The sequence below is a fragment of the Arabidopsis thaliana genome, chromosome 5 (genome assembly GCF_000001735.4).
Source record: "Arabidopsis thaliana chromosome 5, partial sequence".
Classification (NCBI taxonomy): domain Eukaryota; kingdom Viridiplantae; phylum Streptophyta; class Magnoliopsida; order Brassicales; family Brassicaceae; genus Arabidopsis; species Arabidopsis thaliana.
In genome coordinates this window covers 2,198,962-2,212,754 of record NC_003076.8, presented here as the reverse complement: position 1 = coordinate 2,212,754, position 13,793 = coordinate 2,198,962, and the positions used below count along the sequence as shown (strand labels likewise).

General features: G+C 41.2%; 6 protein-coding genes, 2 long non-coding RNA genes and 1 other non-coding gene across 19 annotated transcripts; 3 read left to right on the top strand and 6 right to left on the bottom strand.

Annotated features, from left to right (window-relative positions):
* Positions 1 to 6: 6 nt before the first annotated feature.
* Positions 7 to 77, top strand: AT5G07135. Its single transcript has one exon. It is a non-coding gene; the product is annotated as a tRNA-Gly (tRNA).
* A 12-nt stretch (positions 78 to 89) lies between these two features.
* On the bottom strand, positions 90 to 3,038 carry LAC13 (laccase 13). Of its 3 annotated transcripts, none has more exons than NM_001342922.1 (4): positions 2,640 to 3,038; positions 1,859 to 2,010; positions 1,403 to 1,782; positions 90 to 1,320 (listed from the first exon to the last, which is right to left on the bottom strand). In NM_001342922.1, the coding sequence occupies exons 3-4, from the start codon at positions 1,764 to 1,766 to the stop codon at positions 230 to 232; spliced, it is 1,455 nt and encodes a 484-aa protein (NP_001330377.1). In that variant the 5' UTR covers positions 1,767 to 1,782; positions 1,859 to 2,010; positions 2,640 to 3,038; the 3' UTR covers positions 90 to 229. The 3 variants fall into 3 exon arrangements, with proteins under 3 accessions (NP_001330377.1, NP_196330.3, NP_001330376.1); NM_120795.5 differs by lacking the exon at positions 2,640 to 3,038 and adding an exon at positions 2,102 to 2,192; NM_001342923.1 differs by lacking the exon at positions 2,640 to 3,038 and having other exon boundaries at positions 135 to 1,320; positions 1,859 to 2,193.
* A 160-nt stretch (positions 3,039 to 3,198) lies between these two features.
* On the top strand, positions 3,199 to 5,861 carry SNX2b (sorting nexin 2B; the record flags this gene model as incomplete). Of its 3 annotated transcripts, NM_001342920.1 has the most annotated exons (6): positions 3,199 to 3,308; positions 3,389 to 4,479; positions 4,547 to 4,756; positions 4,851 to 5,111; positions 5,193 to 5,279; positions 5,610 to 5,690. In NM_001342920.1, the coding sequence occupies exons 2-6, from the start codon at positions 3,400 to 3,402 to the stop codon at positions 5,688 to 5,690; spliced, it is 1,719 nt and encodes a 572-aa protein (NP_001331853.1). In that variant the 5' UTR covers positions 3,199 to 3,308; positions 3,389 to 3,399. The 3 variants fall into 3 exon arrangements, with proteins under 3 accessions (NP_001331853.1, NP_196329.2, NP_001331854.1); NM_120794.4 differs by having other exon boundaries at positions 3,199 to 4,479; positions 5,610 to 5,861; NM_001342921.1 differs by lacking the exon at positions 5,610 to 5,690 and having other exon boundaries at positions 3,199 to 4,479; positions 5,193 to 5,345.
* Positions 3,836 to 4,380, bottom strand: AT5G01315. The gene has a single exon (NR_142497.1). It is a non-coding gene; the product is annotated as an other RNA (long non-coding RNA).
* PRA1.B6 (prenylated RAB acceptor 1.B6) lies at positions 5,827 to 6,755 on the bottom strand. The gene has a single exon (NM_120793.4). The coding sequence runs from the start codon at positions 6,632 to 6,634 to the stop codon at positions 5,984 to 5,986; it is 651 nt and encodes a 216-aa protein (NP_196328.1). The 5' UTR covers positions 6,635 to 6,755; the 3' UTR covers positions 5,827 to 5,983.
* Positions 6,107 to 6,408, top strand: AT5G01295. Its single transcript, NR_142496.1, has one exon. It is a non-coding gene; the product is annotated as an other RNA (long non-coding RNA).
* A 34-nt stretch (positions 6,756 to 6,789) lies between the features above and the next one.
* Positions 6,790 to 8,549, bottom strand: WRKY26 (WRKY DNA-binding protein 26). Of its 5 annotated transcripts, NM_120792.2 has the most exons (5): positions 8,290 to 8,507; positions 8,022 to 8,147; positions 7,590 to 7,942; positions 7,364 to 7,492; positions 6,944 to 7,276 (listed from the first exon to the last, which is right to left on the bottom strand). In NM_120792.2, exons 1-5 carry the CDS (start codon positions 8,440 to 8,442, stop codon positions 7,108 to 7,110), a joined length of 930 nt encoding a protein of 309 aa, NP_196327.1. In that variant the 5' UTR covers positions 8,443 to 8,507; the 3' UTR covers positions 6,944 to 7,107. The 5 variants fall into 5 exon arrangements, with proteins under 5 accessions (NP_001331977.1, NP_001331975.1, NP_001331976.1 ...); NM_001342917.1 differs by having other exon boundaries at positions 6,790 to 7,276; positions 8,022 to 8,549; NM_001342918.1 differs by having other exon boundaries at positions 6,790 to 7,276; positions 7,590 to 8,125; positions 8,216 to 8,549.
* A 55-nt stretch (positions 8,550 to 8,604) lies between these two features.
* Positions 8,605 to 10,391, bottom strand: AT5G07090 (Ribosomal protein S4 (RPS4A) family protein). 3 transcript variants are annotated; one of them, NM_001036769.1, is made up of 6 exons: positions 10,343 to 10,358; positions 10,123 to 10,221; positions 9,946 to 10,023; positions 9,657 to 9,837; positions 9,472 to 9,569; positions 8,677 to 9,378 (listed from the first exon to the last, which is right to left on the bottom strand). In NM_001036769.1, the coding sequence occupies exons 3-6, from the start codon at positions 9,970 to 9,972 to the stop codon at positions 8,950 to 8,952; spliced, it is 735 nt and encodes a 244-aa protein (NP_001031846.1). In that variant the 5' UTR covers positions 9,973 to 10,023; positions 10,123 to 10,221; positions 10,343 to 10,358; the 3' UTR covers positions 8,677 to 8,949. The 3 variants fall into 3 exon arrangements, with proteins under 3 accessions (NP_001332405.1, NP_568179.1, NP_001031846.1); NM_001342916.1 differs by having other exon boundaries at positions 8,605 to 9,378; positions 10,123 to 10,391; NM_120791.4 differs by lacking the exon at positions 10,123 to 10,221 and having other exon boundaries at positions 8,605 to 9,378; positions 10,343 to 10,391.
* Positions 10,392 to 10,596: 205 nt separating this feature from the next.
* Positions 10,597 to 12,581, bottom strand: AT5G07080 (HXXXD-type acyl-transferase family protein). Its single transcript, NM_120790.3, has 2 exons — positions 11,763 to 12,581; positions 10,597 to 11,492 (listed from the first exon to the last, which is right to left on the bottom strand). Exons 1-2 carry the CDS (start codon positions 12,400 to 12,402, stop codon positions 10,780 to 10,782), a joined length of 1,353 nt encoding a protein of 450 aa, NP_196325.1. The 5' UTR covers positions 12,403 to 12,581; the 3' UTR covers positions 10,597 to 10,779.
* Between the last annotated feature and the right edge of the window lie 1,212 nt (positions 12,582 to 13,793).

Below are 13,793 nucleotides of genomic sequence, written 5' to 3'. Positions count from 1 at the left end.
ATACAAGCACCAGTGGTCTAGTGGTAGAATAGTACCCTGCCACGGTACAGACCCGGGTTCGATTCCCGGCTGGTGCATAGTTTTGCTTTTTTTTTTGCATGCAAAATTGAAAAATACTTTTGGACTTAAAATATCTTGATACGTTTATCTTTTGTAATTGAAAATGAATGACATGTTTTGTGAAACAAATTTGAGAATATACAAGTGTATATGTGTGTAGATAACAGTCTTAACATTGGGGTAAGTCCAATGGTGGAGACTGTACAGACTGCAAATGTCCTTCTCCGTTCTCTACTAAGAAGACCATTGCTAAACCCCAGAATATATGTGAGTCAATGTGGCAGTGCATCAGCCACGCTCCTGGATTATTGGCAACGAATCTGATGGCTACCCATCCACCTGGAGGTGTTCCGATTGTGTTTCTTCGTGGTGGGTCGATGAGGTTAAAGGAGGATGTGTCTGTATTTGGGTTGAAGTTACCAACACCTGTCCCAACTACGTAGAACTCGTAGCCATGGAGATGCATTGGGTGATTCTCAGTGGTCACGATGCTCGTGTCTTGCAATATAATCTGCACTTGCGAATTGAACTTTAGTTTGTAGGCCTTTGTTCCGCGAGTAGGCTGCCATAGCCCTCTGCTCACGTTTCCTGTATAGTCAAATGTGACAGGAGGCGTTGGAGGGAAGTCTGTGGTGAAAACACCTGTGGGAGTGCCTTGGTAATAGGCTTGCATTATGGAGTTTTGTTTGGGGAAGACGAAAGAGACATTGTTGATGCTTGCGGTGAAGCGTGTTCCGTTAGGGCCTTGACACCTTTGTGTGTTGGGGGTTGGGCAGTTGAATAGTCCCAATCCCACTGTGAAAAACAAGTTCTCATCAATCTCCAGGGGCACTTTTACTTTCGAAGGACTCTTCATCTGCGCTGTGAAGGCTGCTGCTGTTGCTGTGTCGTTGAATCCTGGTAGTTGTGCGGGTATTGCCCGTGCCTGTGATTTAGCTTGAAGAGTAACACAGGAGGCGTCTTTGTACTTGAGGATTGCGGTGGTTGTGGTGTTGTCAAAGGCAGCATTGGCACTGTTGTAGGCATGTGCTGCCATGTAGTAGTGTGCTGGCGGTTGGTCTGCAGTTAGAAGCACATCAGTTGTCTGACCAGGACCTAACATTATGACATTGGTCGAGAATGGTTTGGTGTAGGAGGCATCCGCCGCAACCACTGTGAGTTTGTGATTCGCGACACCAAAGAAGAGTTCTTGGTTCAAAGCAGAGTTGATGACCCTGAGGAGGACTATCTCTCCTGACCCCACTAGAAATCTTAAAGTTTCTGCAACATGACAAGCACATAATATTAACCAACTAAGATGTAGCTGCTTGTGGCGCATGGGAAACATAAACTAAATCTGTACCTTGGCTGGAGCATCTGTAGAGATCACCAGGCTGACCATTGATGGTAAAGGCGTCTGAGATGTTTGGTGCTGCTCCAGTGAACTGGGCTAAGTTGAGGACATCCATGGGATTTCTGTCCCACCACTCTCCTAAGAGGAGGGTAATCTCTCTCTTGGGAATAACTGGAAAAGGGTAATGAGGAGAAGAGAGCGGAGGGCGGATAATGAGAGCACCATACACGGTGGCTCGCAGCCATCTACTGTGGGCATGCCACCACAATGTACCTTCTTGGTCTTCCATGGTAAACCTGTAGGTGTAACTCCCTCCTGGTTGGATTGGGCACTGGGTTATGTATTCTGGTCCATCCGCCCATGGATTCCTCATCTGCCGTATCCCATGCCTGCACATGGTCTGATTAGCAGACTATCTAGCGATAAAACATTGATTGATTTGATGCAAGGAAAGAGTGAGTTTACCAGTGAAGGCTGATGTTGTACCGAGCTTTGTTTATGGCTGTAATGACAAGGGAATCGCCGTTCCTCACCTCCAAGGTTGGCCCTGGAAACTGTCCATTCACCGTGATCGAGTTATGGACTCTGCACAGCCTCTTCACCGGCGTTTCTTGGATCTAACCAAACACAAAAAGAATAAACTAAGTTGAGCATCTTTTGTAAGTAACAAGGAAGAAAACAAAAAAGATTTCGAAGTAGTAAACACACAACAAACTCATGAAAGTGAACTTCTGCATTGACAAGTGAAGCTACAAAAATAGCCAACAACAGAAAGAAGGGTCGAAGTTGCTCCATTGCGCTCACTTACTCGAAGAGAAAGAGAAAGTTGATACTTTTTATAGGCAGGAGACAGAGAGCTTATAGTCTAACCAGCACACACCATTTGGTGTAACAACTAAACAACAAAACAAACAGTTTCTACTTTCTAGTTTTAAATATGATTCTTGTTCCAGAAGATGTAGGTGAACCCCTACCAGCCTACTTTAGTACCTTTTCTTTGATTTTTTCTCATCCTCGGACACCAAATCTCTAAAAGCTTTTGGATCCTCTCCTTAAACCAGAATCTTTACTATTTCCCAATTAAGATTACTGCATCAGAAATCTTAATAAACTATCCCAAAATCTATAAACCGAATCTATTGCTGCGTGCGTCATCAATCATCATCAACTTGTCCCCAAGTTGAGTTTGATTTTCTCAGTCATCAATGTGTTTTAAAAAACGAAGAATAAGAATGAAAACAGCTACCTTTTTTAGACATGAGACATCTGCTGCCTCAGCTTCTCCAGAAATTTCAGTGACTTTGAGTGCTTCAAAGACATTACTGAAAGTGATAAAAATTCTCTAAAACCTCGAGAACTGTTTACTCTTCTCTCATATGACGAAAGAAGTGTCTCCGTATCATAATCATGCGTTTTGCTCTTCTCCAATAGAAAACAGAGCTTTAAGCTTCTCGCCATTGGAAACTCCATGAGACTACTACATTCTCATTTCCGAAGAATACAGAAGAGCATAAGGTGAAGATAGAATCGATAGTTTCCCAAATGGCTCGGACCCGGTAACCCCAATTTCGAGTCCCTGAGTTCATCGGAAATCTTATTACAGTAGTTGACTCGATACGGTCGTGGAAGAAAGAACCAAGTAGACCTATAGTCAGGTCGTTTGGATGCAGAGATATCTCTACCACATTTAAGTATAAGAATAATTTGCATATTGGGCTGGGCTGGGCTGCTACGGGTCGGGTCAAAACCCAGCTAAACACTTTAACGTGACCCGAAAGATATTACTCTTTCCATCTCATCTTCCCCAATTAGTTATTGACGAGACTTGACGCTACTACATTCAATATCTGGAGCCAACACCGCCGTGACTTAGCCACTCCGCTTATTTATTGCAGTTCACGACCACCGTATCCTCGTAATCTCCGTTATCTCGAACCGAATCGAAAAATCCCTAAATTCCTGTGAATTTATTACTAAAATTAGCTCACCTTATAGATTTACCAGAGATGATGGGCTCAGAGAATGACGAAGAGTCCCATCTCCACTCATCCAAAGAAGAGATGGAGAAACTCTTTCTCCGCGAAGATGGCGATCCCTTGACCAAAAGCAATGTCAACGGCGATAAATCCAACTCTAATTATCGCAGCGCTATGTCAACTCTCTTCGACTCGCGTCACCCGTCGATTGTCGTAACTCCAGCTGATTCCGATCCACTTTTTGCGCCACCGTCTTACTACAGCGAATCTCGGAGTCCTCGTTCTAAACCAAACGGCGGCGACAGAGTCAGCTCTTACCTCGAGCCTCCGTCTTACGCGGATGTTATCTTCAGCCCTTTCGATGATATCTCCGAGATCAATGGCTCAGAAGATGGTCATAGTCAGTCGTCAGATTCATTATCTAGATCTCCGTCTTCTTTGAGCTCTGATTACATCAAGATCACTGTTTCTAACCCTCAGAAAGAGCAAGAGGCCACAAATTCAATGATTCCTGGAGGAAGTACTTACATCACTTACCAGATTACAACTAGAACGAATCTCTCTGACTACGGTGGATCGGAGTTTAGCGTGAGGAGAAGATTCAGAGACATTGTTACATTGGCTGATAGATTAGCTGAGTCTTATAGAGGTTTCTGCATTCCACCGAGGCCAGATAAGAGTATAGTTGAGAGTCAAGTGATGCAAAAGCAAGAGTTTGTGGAGCAGAGAAGAGTTGCATTGGAGAAGTATTTGCGTAGGCTTGTTGCACATCCTGTGATCAGGAACAGTGATGAATTGAAGGTTTTTCTTCAAGCGCAAGGGAAGTTACCGCTTGCTACGAGCACAGATGTGGCTTCTAGGATGTTGGATGGTGCTGTGAAGCTGCCGAAACAGTTGTTTGGTGAAGGCGGTGGAGCTTCTTCGGTTGAGGTGGTTCAGCCGGGTAGAGGAGGTAGAGATTTTCTGAGAATGTTTAAAGAACTTAGACAGTCAGTTTCTAATGACTGGGGTGGATCAAAACCACCTGTTGTGGAAGAAGATAAAGAGTTTTTGGAGAAGAAGGAGAAAATGTATGATCTTGAGCAACAGATCATTAATGCTTCACAGCAGGTAGAGAGATTTCATACTTGTTACTTCACAAAAGATCAGTATTTTTCATGGTTTTTGTTTTTTGTAGGCTGAATCCCTCGTGAAGGCACAGCAAGACATGGGGGAGACTATGGGGGAATTGGGATTAGCATTCATTAAACTGACGAAATTCGAGAACGAAGAAGCTGTCTTCAATTCTCAAAGAGCTCGTGCCAATGATATGAAGAATTTAGCCACTTCAGCTGTGAAAGCAAGCAGATTTTACAGAGAGTTGAATTCCCAGACGGTCAAGCATTTGGTAAACTAGATACTTGTAGAGATATGAAGAATCTATTCCACTTTCATTGAGCTGGGATTTAGTTTCACTAAGAGCTCTGAATTATTCATGTCAGGACACACTCCACGATTACCTTGGCCTAATGATGGCAGTCCAGGGCGCCTTTGCAGATAGATCTAGTGCTTTATTGACAGTGCAGACGCTTCTATCTGAACTTTCTTCACTGGAAGCAAGAGCAGAAAAGCTAGAAGTTGCATCATCAAAGGTCTTTGGCGGTGACAAATCAAGGATTAAGAAGATAGAAGAGTTAAAAGAAACCATCAAGGTCACTGAAGACTCTAAAAATGTTGCCATCAGGGAGTACGAGCAGATCAAGGTATTCGATTCAGTCATGTCCATATACAAAACAACTCTTATGCTGATTTGAGGTCATATGTAACTATGTATATTGTGACAGGAAAATAACTGGAGTGAGGTTGAAAGGCTGGATAGGGAAAGGCGTGCAGACTTCTTGAATATGATGAAAGGGTTTGTTGCTAATCAGGTACATATAAGGACTTTGACTATTATTAAACCTCTGTCTCTTCATAGAATTAACGAGAGAGTGTAAAGCAAGATCTTTTAGCTCTGAAATGGAAGAGAAAAGTCAGTGAGTGTTATAGGGGATGCTATGATTTGGGGACTTTCTTTCATGAAATGGATTCACCAAAAGGAATATGATTTGAGATATTTGAATGGATGCTTGAAAATTGGTGAAATCTGCTCTCTTGCAATGCTAGTGAATGCTGAGAAATCTGAGTGAGATGTTTGAAATAAAGAGATGAAAATATGTAAAAAGGTGTGAAAACAGAGTTGTTGGTATTTGAATGTGCAGGTTGGATATGCAGAGAAGATCGCCAATGTGTGGACAAAGGTTGCTGAGGAAACAAGGCAATACGATAGAGAGAGCTCTTAACATGAGAGCACAGTGTAATTTATTCTTATTCTTCGATTCATGGTTTTGAGCTTAAACCAATTTGTCGTATCTTTTTTACTTTGGTGTCAAAAAACAAGAGAGAGTTAGTAAAATTCTTCTTTACTGACTCTCGTTTTAATGGTGTATAGTAAGATGAATTGTGTTTCAAAATTCCAGCAACAAAGTAAACAAAACAGAAATGACAAAAGAATGGTTACAAGTTACAACAATTCAATATGAATAAATATCACACTTTGGAAATGCGGTGTAGGAATGTAGTCTCTTCAACAATCTCAGACTCGAACGCGTGACATTGCTGAGGTGGCTATGGCAGCGGCAGCTGCATTAGAGGCATTGTTGTTGAAGAATGCGAAAAGTCCAGATCCAATGGCTTCTTGTTCTTCAAGAAACAGGTCTTCGGGAGCACGAAACGCTCCGTGGATGGCCACGCCCATGATCCCAACTGCTAGAGTGGACATCAAGAGCGATCCAACGCTGGTCATGAACATCACCACCACAGTGGACAGGCAGAGTATCCCTAGCGTCTCAAGATCGGAGAACGTGCGTCCTCCAATGACCAACGGCTGATCCGCCGGACGGAAAAAGTAGAGGAAAAGCCAAGAAGCGGCCAGCGATGCGAGGAGGAAGAGAGCGAAAGGGTGCGTGAGCAGAGACGCGGCGAGTAAGATTGCCACTAAGGTTATGTAATTGGCTCGGAAATAGGAAAAGTTCTTCCTTACTCGTGACGTTGCCTCCGAGAGCGATGGTGGCCGGGAAAACGCTGACCGGTCAACGAGCTCTGCCCAGGGTCTGGCATCTGCAGAAGCGTGACGGACGGTGGCTAGAACGCGGGACAAGAGGACGCGTAGAGAGCTCAGCAACTGTGGATCGCCGCCGGGAAGTTGATCAGGAGTAGTCGAAGTTGGGAGAAGAGGAGAAGCCATTGCAGCAGATCTACTTTGCGGACAAAGTCAGAGAGTGCAGAGAGAGATCTAAAAGTAAATGGCTTTCACGATTTGCTGGCTTTACTTCAAACTGTCGGCTACTATCACATGTGCTTTTGCGTCTTTCTTTCTTTTTAAAGAAACATAAAAATATTCCGCTCTTTGTAGTAATATACATTTATGTGTATGCCTTTGTGTGTTTATCACATCATTTGCCACCATCCATTCCATTCCATCATCATCATGTCAAACACTTGGTGTGATGTATGTTTGATTTAATATCTTGAAACAGTTGAATAAAGATTTATCGTCGGTAGTGAACATAGGGGGCAAAATGATGGAGAAGCTTGGAACTTTAGCCTCTGCCTAGTCCTGATCAGTTATGTGTGTATAGGCGCATGATTAAGGAAACATACTATATATGAATGAAAGATTACAATAGGAATGCTGAAATGCCAAAACTCATTTGCTCTTTATGTCTCTGTTTTTCCAAGTAACCTTAAAACTGGACCTCTTCTTGGGGTCGGGATTTGGTGTTTGTGTTTTCCTTCGTAAGTTGTGATCACTGACTTGGGATCTTGAAATGCTCTTTCAACGTGTTTCCTTACAAAACATCCTGTAAATGTGCACTTGTAATAGCTCCTGCACATCACAAATTTAACTAACTTATAGCTCAAGCTTCAAGCCTCCTTTTCATTCAGAATTGACAAGAGAAAAATAAAACCACACCTTGGATTTGGATTACCCTTGACGACTTTCTGACCATACTTTCTCCATCTGTAGCCATCGTCAAGAATGTCTATATCACTTGTTGTCTGAACCACCACTCTTGGCTCCTTCACATTCTCTTCTCTTTTCCTGCATTTATAAGCCATTCACAACAAATCCAATCAGACATCTCATTGTCTCCTCATCCTTTTGGTTTCAGTTACTTAATTATGAGTCTGCTAATTACCATCTCTTGGCCTCTGTTTCATCTTCACCAATGTCTTTACCGTCTCCATTACTGCTGTTCTGATGTGCTGCTATAGCGGTGGAAGATGATCGCTTCGTGGATTGGGGCTTGGGATGATTGTGGCTTCCTTTATAGACAATCTCAATCATCTGACCCTTCACAAGAGACGTCTCTACTTTCTTCTTTGTGAGACAATTTGGATACGTGCATTTGAAGTAACTCCTCGGGTTTTCGCTTCCTTTGACTTGCTTCTGCCCGTATTTGCGCCAATTGTAGCCGTCATCAGAGGTTTTGTTACTCGACATGATTTCGGATTTGAATAAATCCAGTTGAGGTAAAGGCTGAGTTACCATCTGAAAATGAGATAGTTTAAAACTAGAATGTCTTAAGAGATAATAAAGCAGAAGCTAAAAATGCAAAAATGGATCCTACAGATGGTAGGAACAAGGGAGGAGTTGTGTCTTCATATTTGATTTCATTTTTGTCAATGAGCAAACCGTTATTGTTATAGTTCAGAGATTGCGCTGGAAATGTGCCTGTCGTAGGAGACGGCAAAATCTGTGATTTCAAGATCAAAGAAGAAGATGATATGAGAGAAGAAGAAGGGAAATGGACAAATCAAGAACCTTGAATTCTTTCAATATTCCAAGATAAGGACAAACAATCATAGTTTGAAACGTTGGAGGAGATAGATAGATACGTTGGAGGAAGTGAAGAGAAGAGGAGAGTCGAGAAAGTCGGCGGGAGTAAGGCCAGGAGGCATAGTGAAGTAAGGCGAAGGAGAAAGAGGGAGCGGTGACGGTGTTGCTGTTTTGAATTTCGGAACAGCTCTTTGGCGATCAAAAGAGCCCATCAATGGTTTACGTATGAGGTACTCTTCTTCTTCTTCTTCTTCCTATATTAAATTACGAGTTGGATAGAAGGAAAGGATGTTTCCAAGGAAAAGCAAGCAATTATAAAAGATAAGCTTGTGACCAAGTGTGAAGCGTGTGTATTCAAAACACCAAAATGTTTGACTTTTTTGTGTAAGGCGGCTGAATTCACATCACTTTCAGGAGTCCTTGAGGTCTTCTTCTAGATTACTTAATGCCAAGAAAATAATATCTATTACTCATCTCTCAACAACTAATAGCGCAAAGCAAAGGAGAAGACTAAGCAAAGGAGTGGACCAACTGTCATCTGATTTAAACGGTAAATCACCAAAAAATCCACCATACAAACATTACAAAAAGCACTACTCAGCTATTTTTTGATGGGTTTTGAAATCCAACAACATAAGAAAAGAAATAGACTCACAAACTGAGACAAGCAGCGAGTCTGTAAAAGAAACGGGTCTTGATGATTCAAAGCAGTTGGACTTTCAAGCAGCTTGCTGGGAAGCAAGTCTCTTCCTGGCTTCCTCAATGATGGTCAGCTTAATACCTTTGCCCTTTGGAAGAGACACCCATGGCTTTGTTCCTTTGCCGATTGTGTACACATTCCCCAACCTTGTGGCAAACTCATGCCCTGTTGAGTCTTGAATGTGGATTGTCTCAAAGCTTCCCTTATGCTTTTCACGGTTCTTAATCACACCCACACGCCCTCTGTTTCTGCCTCCAGTCACCATCACAACGTTACCCACGTCAAACTTGATGAACTCAACAATCTTGTTCTCCTCAAGGTCCAGCTTGATGGTGTCATTTGGCTTGATGAGCGGGTCAGGGTAACGGATGGTGCGACCATCATAAGTGTTCAGGTATGGAATTCCCTTCTGACCAAACTGGATAGATCTAACCTTGCAAAGCTTGAACTGCACATTCAAGCAGAAAAAGACTAATCAATCTTCTAATTCCAATCACTAGTTCTAATTCCAGTCAAGATCTAAGAAGAGAGTGCAACAAACCTTTGCTTCCTCATCCTTGATGGAGTGGAGACGGAAACGTCCCTTGGTGTCGTAGAGAAGACGGAAGTTCTCATTGGTCTTGGGGATGGATACAACATCTATTCAAACCATAATGCAATTTAGTTCAGTGATCAAATACATACGACAAAAAGGGCAGACATAACTGGAAAAAAAAAAAGACATACCCATGAAACCAGCAGGGTAAGTCTTGTCAGTCCTGACTTTGCCATCAACTTGGATATGCCTTTGCATCAAGATAGAGATAACTTCACGGTAAGTCAAAGCATACTTCAACCTGTTCCTGATGATCAGGACAAGAGGAAGACACTCCCTCGACTTGTGAGGTCCAGAAGATGGTTTGGGAGCCTACAACAAGAAACAGCATAAAAATGATCGATACAAACACATCAACATTACAGAACAAATGTAATGAATTGTCTTAAAAACACAAGATTGATGAGACAAACAACTTACGAAGGCACCACCAAGTTTGTCAAGCATCCAATGCTTAGGAGCATTGAGCCTCTTTAGATGCTTCTTCAATCCTCTTGCCTGCATAATCACATTTGATATATAAAAGGTCAAAACAACAGACGATTCAATCAATAAAAAGTTATCACATTTGACAGAGCCTAGTCAAAAGTACACTACCCAGAAGCTCAATTGTCAAGAAAAATACAACATCGCAGTCTGAAACATTTACAGGTACGGTCTACGGCATGAAACGAGAAAACTAGAGTCGCCATTGTCCTAAGAAACTAACCAAAACGCCCATAATTGAATATCCATGACCAGATATAACTAAACAGAAGAGACATAGACACAGACTAAACCAAAATTGGGAGAAAAACGAGAAATTGAGAAGACGAACCATGTTTGCAGCTGCTCTGTTTCCACTGAGGCTGCGATTAACGGCGCCCTTTACATTATATATCAAAAGAAAAACTAAAACCCTAGTGTTGTTCTCGCATAAATTTATTGGGCTTATTTAGATAGGCCCATTTTTACAGCATGAAATATTTAGGCCCAACTAAAGCATTCTTTTTCGGCCTTATATTTTGTTGTAGCTAAAATCAGTTTTTAGATGAAACAGTGATTTTAAAAACTCCACTAAGGAATATTGGCGTGGGGTCTTTAGAAGGAATATTGTTGCTGACGTGGCGTTACATTATTGGTTTGTAAAATATTACTTTCCAAATGTGAAAAACTTAAACAAACAGCAAACAAAAGCTTTAAATATACAATCGCATGAGGTCCTTTTCATATTTTAAAGAAACACTGTGAATTACATTCACCTGCTTATTAATTTCATGTATTTAGGGGATTTATGTGTTCCTTGAAGTTGACCATTACAGATTTGGGCAGCGTGACTAGCACTCTAACACCACCTTGCTTCCTCGGCAAGAAAATACAAATATCCGGCAGATACTTGGGCACCAATGGTATAATATTCACTGATCCTCCATACCCAAAATCAATTTCGTCTAGCAATCCAAGTTGCCTCCAATCAGTAAGCAACATGAACGCTCCTTTCCCTCCTTCACACGCTACATTCATCTTCAACGTTTTCTCTGTCTCTCTTAACTGCTCCAACACGTACCTCTTCTCCTGTGCCGCTTTCTTTGCCTCTTTAATGAGCTGAACAACGTGAGACAACGGTGAGTTGCTTAACTCTCCAGCCTTCATTGCTACGTTGGCTTTGACAAATGCGTTTCCGTAGTACCCTTCCGGTAATGGTGGCTCCACAATGCGGCGTATACCCACAGCCATTCCGAAAAGAGAAGTCCCATCTGGACTTAACTTCAAGGCCCGGCACCTTGCTCTCCAGACGTGGGCCGCAAGAATCTCTAGAGTCGTGACCACCCCCGCAACTTTCTCCTTGAGCTGAGTAATATCTTCGGATGTCACGTTGAGGATCTCACATACCATGTCGTTGCTGGGTGTGTAGGGAGAAGTTGCCGCAGAAGAGCAAGCCTCTCCAAAATCAACTAGCTTGGGAGCTTGTCCCTCCTCCACTTGGTCTACTTACATATAGATATACAATGTTAATTAGTAACATCACATCATACATAAAATAAATTTAAAACTACAATATAAAACATTGCCCTACTTACATATATACAATGTTAATTAGTAACATCACATTATAAATAAAATAAAGTTAAAACAACAATATATAAAAGATATGGACCAATCTATTTTTTGTCAACTGATCTGAAACTATCAAGATGATTAGTAATGCGTCTAAATCTAAAAGAAATTATATTTAGATAATACTAGTTAACATATACCGTTTAAGCTAAAGTTGTTAGAAGTGAGACGATGTCTGTCCCAGACGGGGATGATGCTAGGTTGTGTTTTTCCCGCGGCGAGCTCAGTTAAGGTTTTGAAAAACTGAGACGCTCCAAAACCATCACACAAGGAATGAGAGAGGGCCGTAGCAAGAGTGAGCCCTCCGCATGCAAACAAAGTGATCTGCAAAGCCAGAGGGTTGTAATCGCCAGAGGGCGCAGCTACATCACAAGGTACGAGTTGGTATAAGTCAGTGTCCATGTCCTTCAAATAGTTGAGGGAAGAGAGAGTACAGTCTGCGGTTGCCCTAACAAAGGGGACTCCTTCCGCGGGACTGCACCTCAATTCTAGTCTATGGTCGTGTGATCCCCGGTGAAGTTTTCCAGCGAGAGGGTAGTAATAGACAAGGGCGTCAGAGAGAGCTTGCTGAAAAAGGGAAGCTGGATCGTGGACGTGGTCGTTTGGGGATGGTGGAGCGTAGACATAGATGGTTTTGGCGAGGGTTTCGAGATAAGGATCGTTGTCGAGTGTGGAGAGAGAAAGAGAGACATCAGGTGTAGCCTTTGAGGGTTTCACTATAACCACTTGCGATTTCTTCACCACCAAGGGACTCGGTGAACTCATGCCTTGGCTTCCCATCTTGATTTCTATATCACATGCACTGTCTTTGTGTAAGATATATATATATATATATATTTGTAACAAAATATAGGGGATATATTAGCTAGAGATGTGAGTTTGGTAAGATATGACTTTGAAGATTGGAAATGGAAACTGCAAAGTCAAGTATTATTTTTCTATACACATAAAAATGCTTGGTTTATCCGAATCCCTTTCAACACTTTTGTATTGAATAAAATATTAAATATAAATGTATTGAAATTGGAACTAGTACTCCTTTCATAACTGGATCTACATATGTAAATGGAGGAACGAGGAAGTCAAATGCATCGATGGATATGATTGTTGACGTGTGTGCGAGAGAGAGAGAATGAGCAAAACGCGTTTTTGTGTTGTGGTGTATAAACTAGTCCTCACGTATTCATCATCACTCTATATAAATATTTCCCAATTGCTTTATTTAATTTACATTTATCTTATAAAATGTGTTTCTGTTTTGGAGAACATCAACATCAGATCTTTTGGAACCGCAATATAAAGACAAGTTTAGTAATTGGCTTGTTGGGGCAGTCATGAGGAGCCACGTACGATCACATGGTCATATTTATAGAGACTTTAGAGAATGATCATCAGTCAGTGCTTGGGACACGGAAATTCAATGCTGCGTTGTACCGTTTAATGTTGAACAGCTCTTCTTCTCCATATGCAAAAGTGTTTGAAGTAATCATTAATTTGGATTTTGGGTTATCTTTCTTTCTGAATTTCAACTTAACCAGCGCAAAAGCAGCATCACCATAAACTCCACAAGCTCCTTGGTATCGCTTTCCTTTTTTTTTGGATCAAAAATCGCTTTCCATGATGATTAACGTAAACATATGAGGCTATGAGCCTGTGACTCCAAACCATCTGCAGTGCATACACATCGCCATATATAGCTTCTTCTTATGATTGTTCCATTATGAACTCTTCTTATGTTGAAATATTTTTTTTATAAATTTCATTTACATTTTAGTAAATTTACAGTTTTTTTTATTTAACTGAATTTAAAAATTTAGTGAAAAAGTTACGAACCACACTAAAATATGTATGACGTACAAGAATTTGATTCAGTTTTTTCCCCTAACAAACTCCTTCATCAGAGCTTTCATTAATTTATTATGATCCACGTAAATCTTAAGAAAATTATTCATTACACAGCTTAACTTAAAATGTAGATAGAAATAAATGATATTGAGATGTGATATATCTAGTGCAATCTTAAAGCTATAGGTTTAATTATTTAATTTTGCAAAAATTCCATGAGATTGATTCATCAGCATCTTGCAGGGTTGTGGTTTTCACGATCACGAAATTACTACAATCACATTTTGAATCTTTCCTAGTTATAATATATAGATAATTCATAACTA

Excerpts from the sequence above, each read along its gene's own strand:
- LAC13 (NM_120795.5), bottom strand. The coding sequence starts at position 2,188 with ATGGAGCAACTTCGACCCTTCTTTCTGTTGTTGGCTATTTTTGTAGCT. Across the intron at positions 1,783-1,858 it reads TACAACATCAGCCTTCACTG|GCATGGGATACGGCAGATGA; the intron begins GTAAACTCACTC and ends GACCATGTGCAG. Across the intron at positions 1,321-1,402 it reads CTACAGATGCTCCAGCCAAG|AAACTTTAAGATTTCTAGTG; the intron begins GTACAGATTTAG and ends GTCATGTTGCAG.
- PRA1.B6 (NM_120793.4), bottom strand. The coding sequence starts at position 6,634 with ATGGCTTCTCCTCTTCTCCCAACTTCGACTACTCCTGATCAACTTCCC.
- WRKY26 (NM_120792.2), bottom strand. The coding sequence starts at position 8,442 with ATGGGCTCTTTTGATCGCCAAAGAGCTGTTCCGAAATTCAAAACAGCA. Across the intron at positions 7,943-8,021 it reads CTCCCTTGTTCCTACCATCT|ATGGTAACTCAGCCTTTACC; the intron begins GTAGGATCCATT and ends TCTCATTTTCAG. Across the intron at positions 7,277-7,363 it reads AAGGGTAATCCAAATCCAAG|GAGCTATTACAAGTGCACAT; the intron begins GTGTGGTTTTAT and ends TGTGATGTGCAG.
- AT5G07090 (NM_120791.4), bottom strand. Across the intron at positions 9,570-9,656 it reads TTACCCTGCTGGTTTCATGG|ATGTTGTATCCATCCCCAAG; the intron begins GTATGTCTTTTT and ends TGGTTTGAATAG. Across the intron at positions 9,379-9,471 it reads TCAAGGATGAGGAAGCAAAG|TTCAAGCTTTGCAAGGTTAG; the intron begins GTTTGTTGCACT and ends TTGAATGTGCAG.
- AT5G07080 (NM_120790.3), bottom strand. The coding sequence starts at position 12,402 with ATGGGAAGCCAAGGCATGAGTTCACCGAGTCCCTTGGTGGTGAAGAAA. Across the intron at positions 11,493-11,762 it reads TAACAACTTTAGCTTAAACG|ACCAAGTGGAGGAGGGACAA; the intron begins GTATATGTTAAC and ends ATATGTAAGTAG.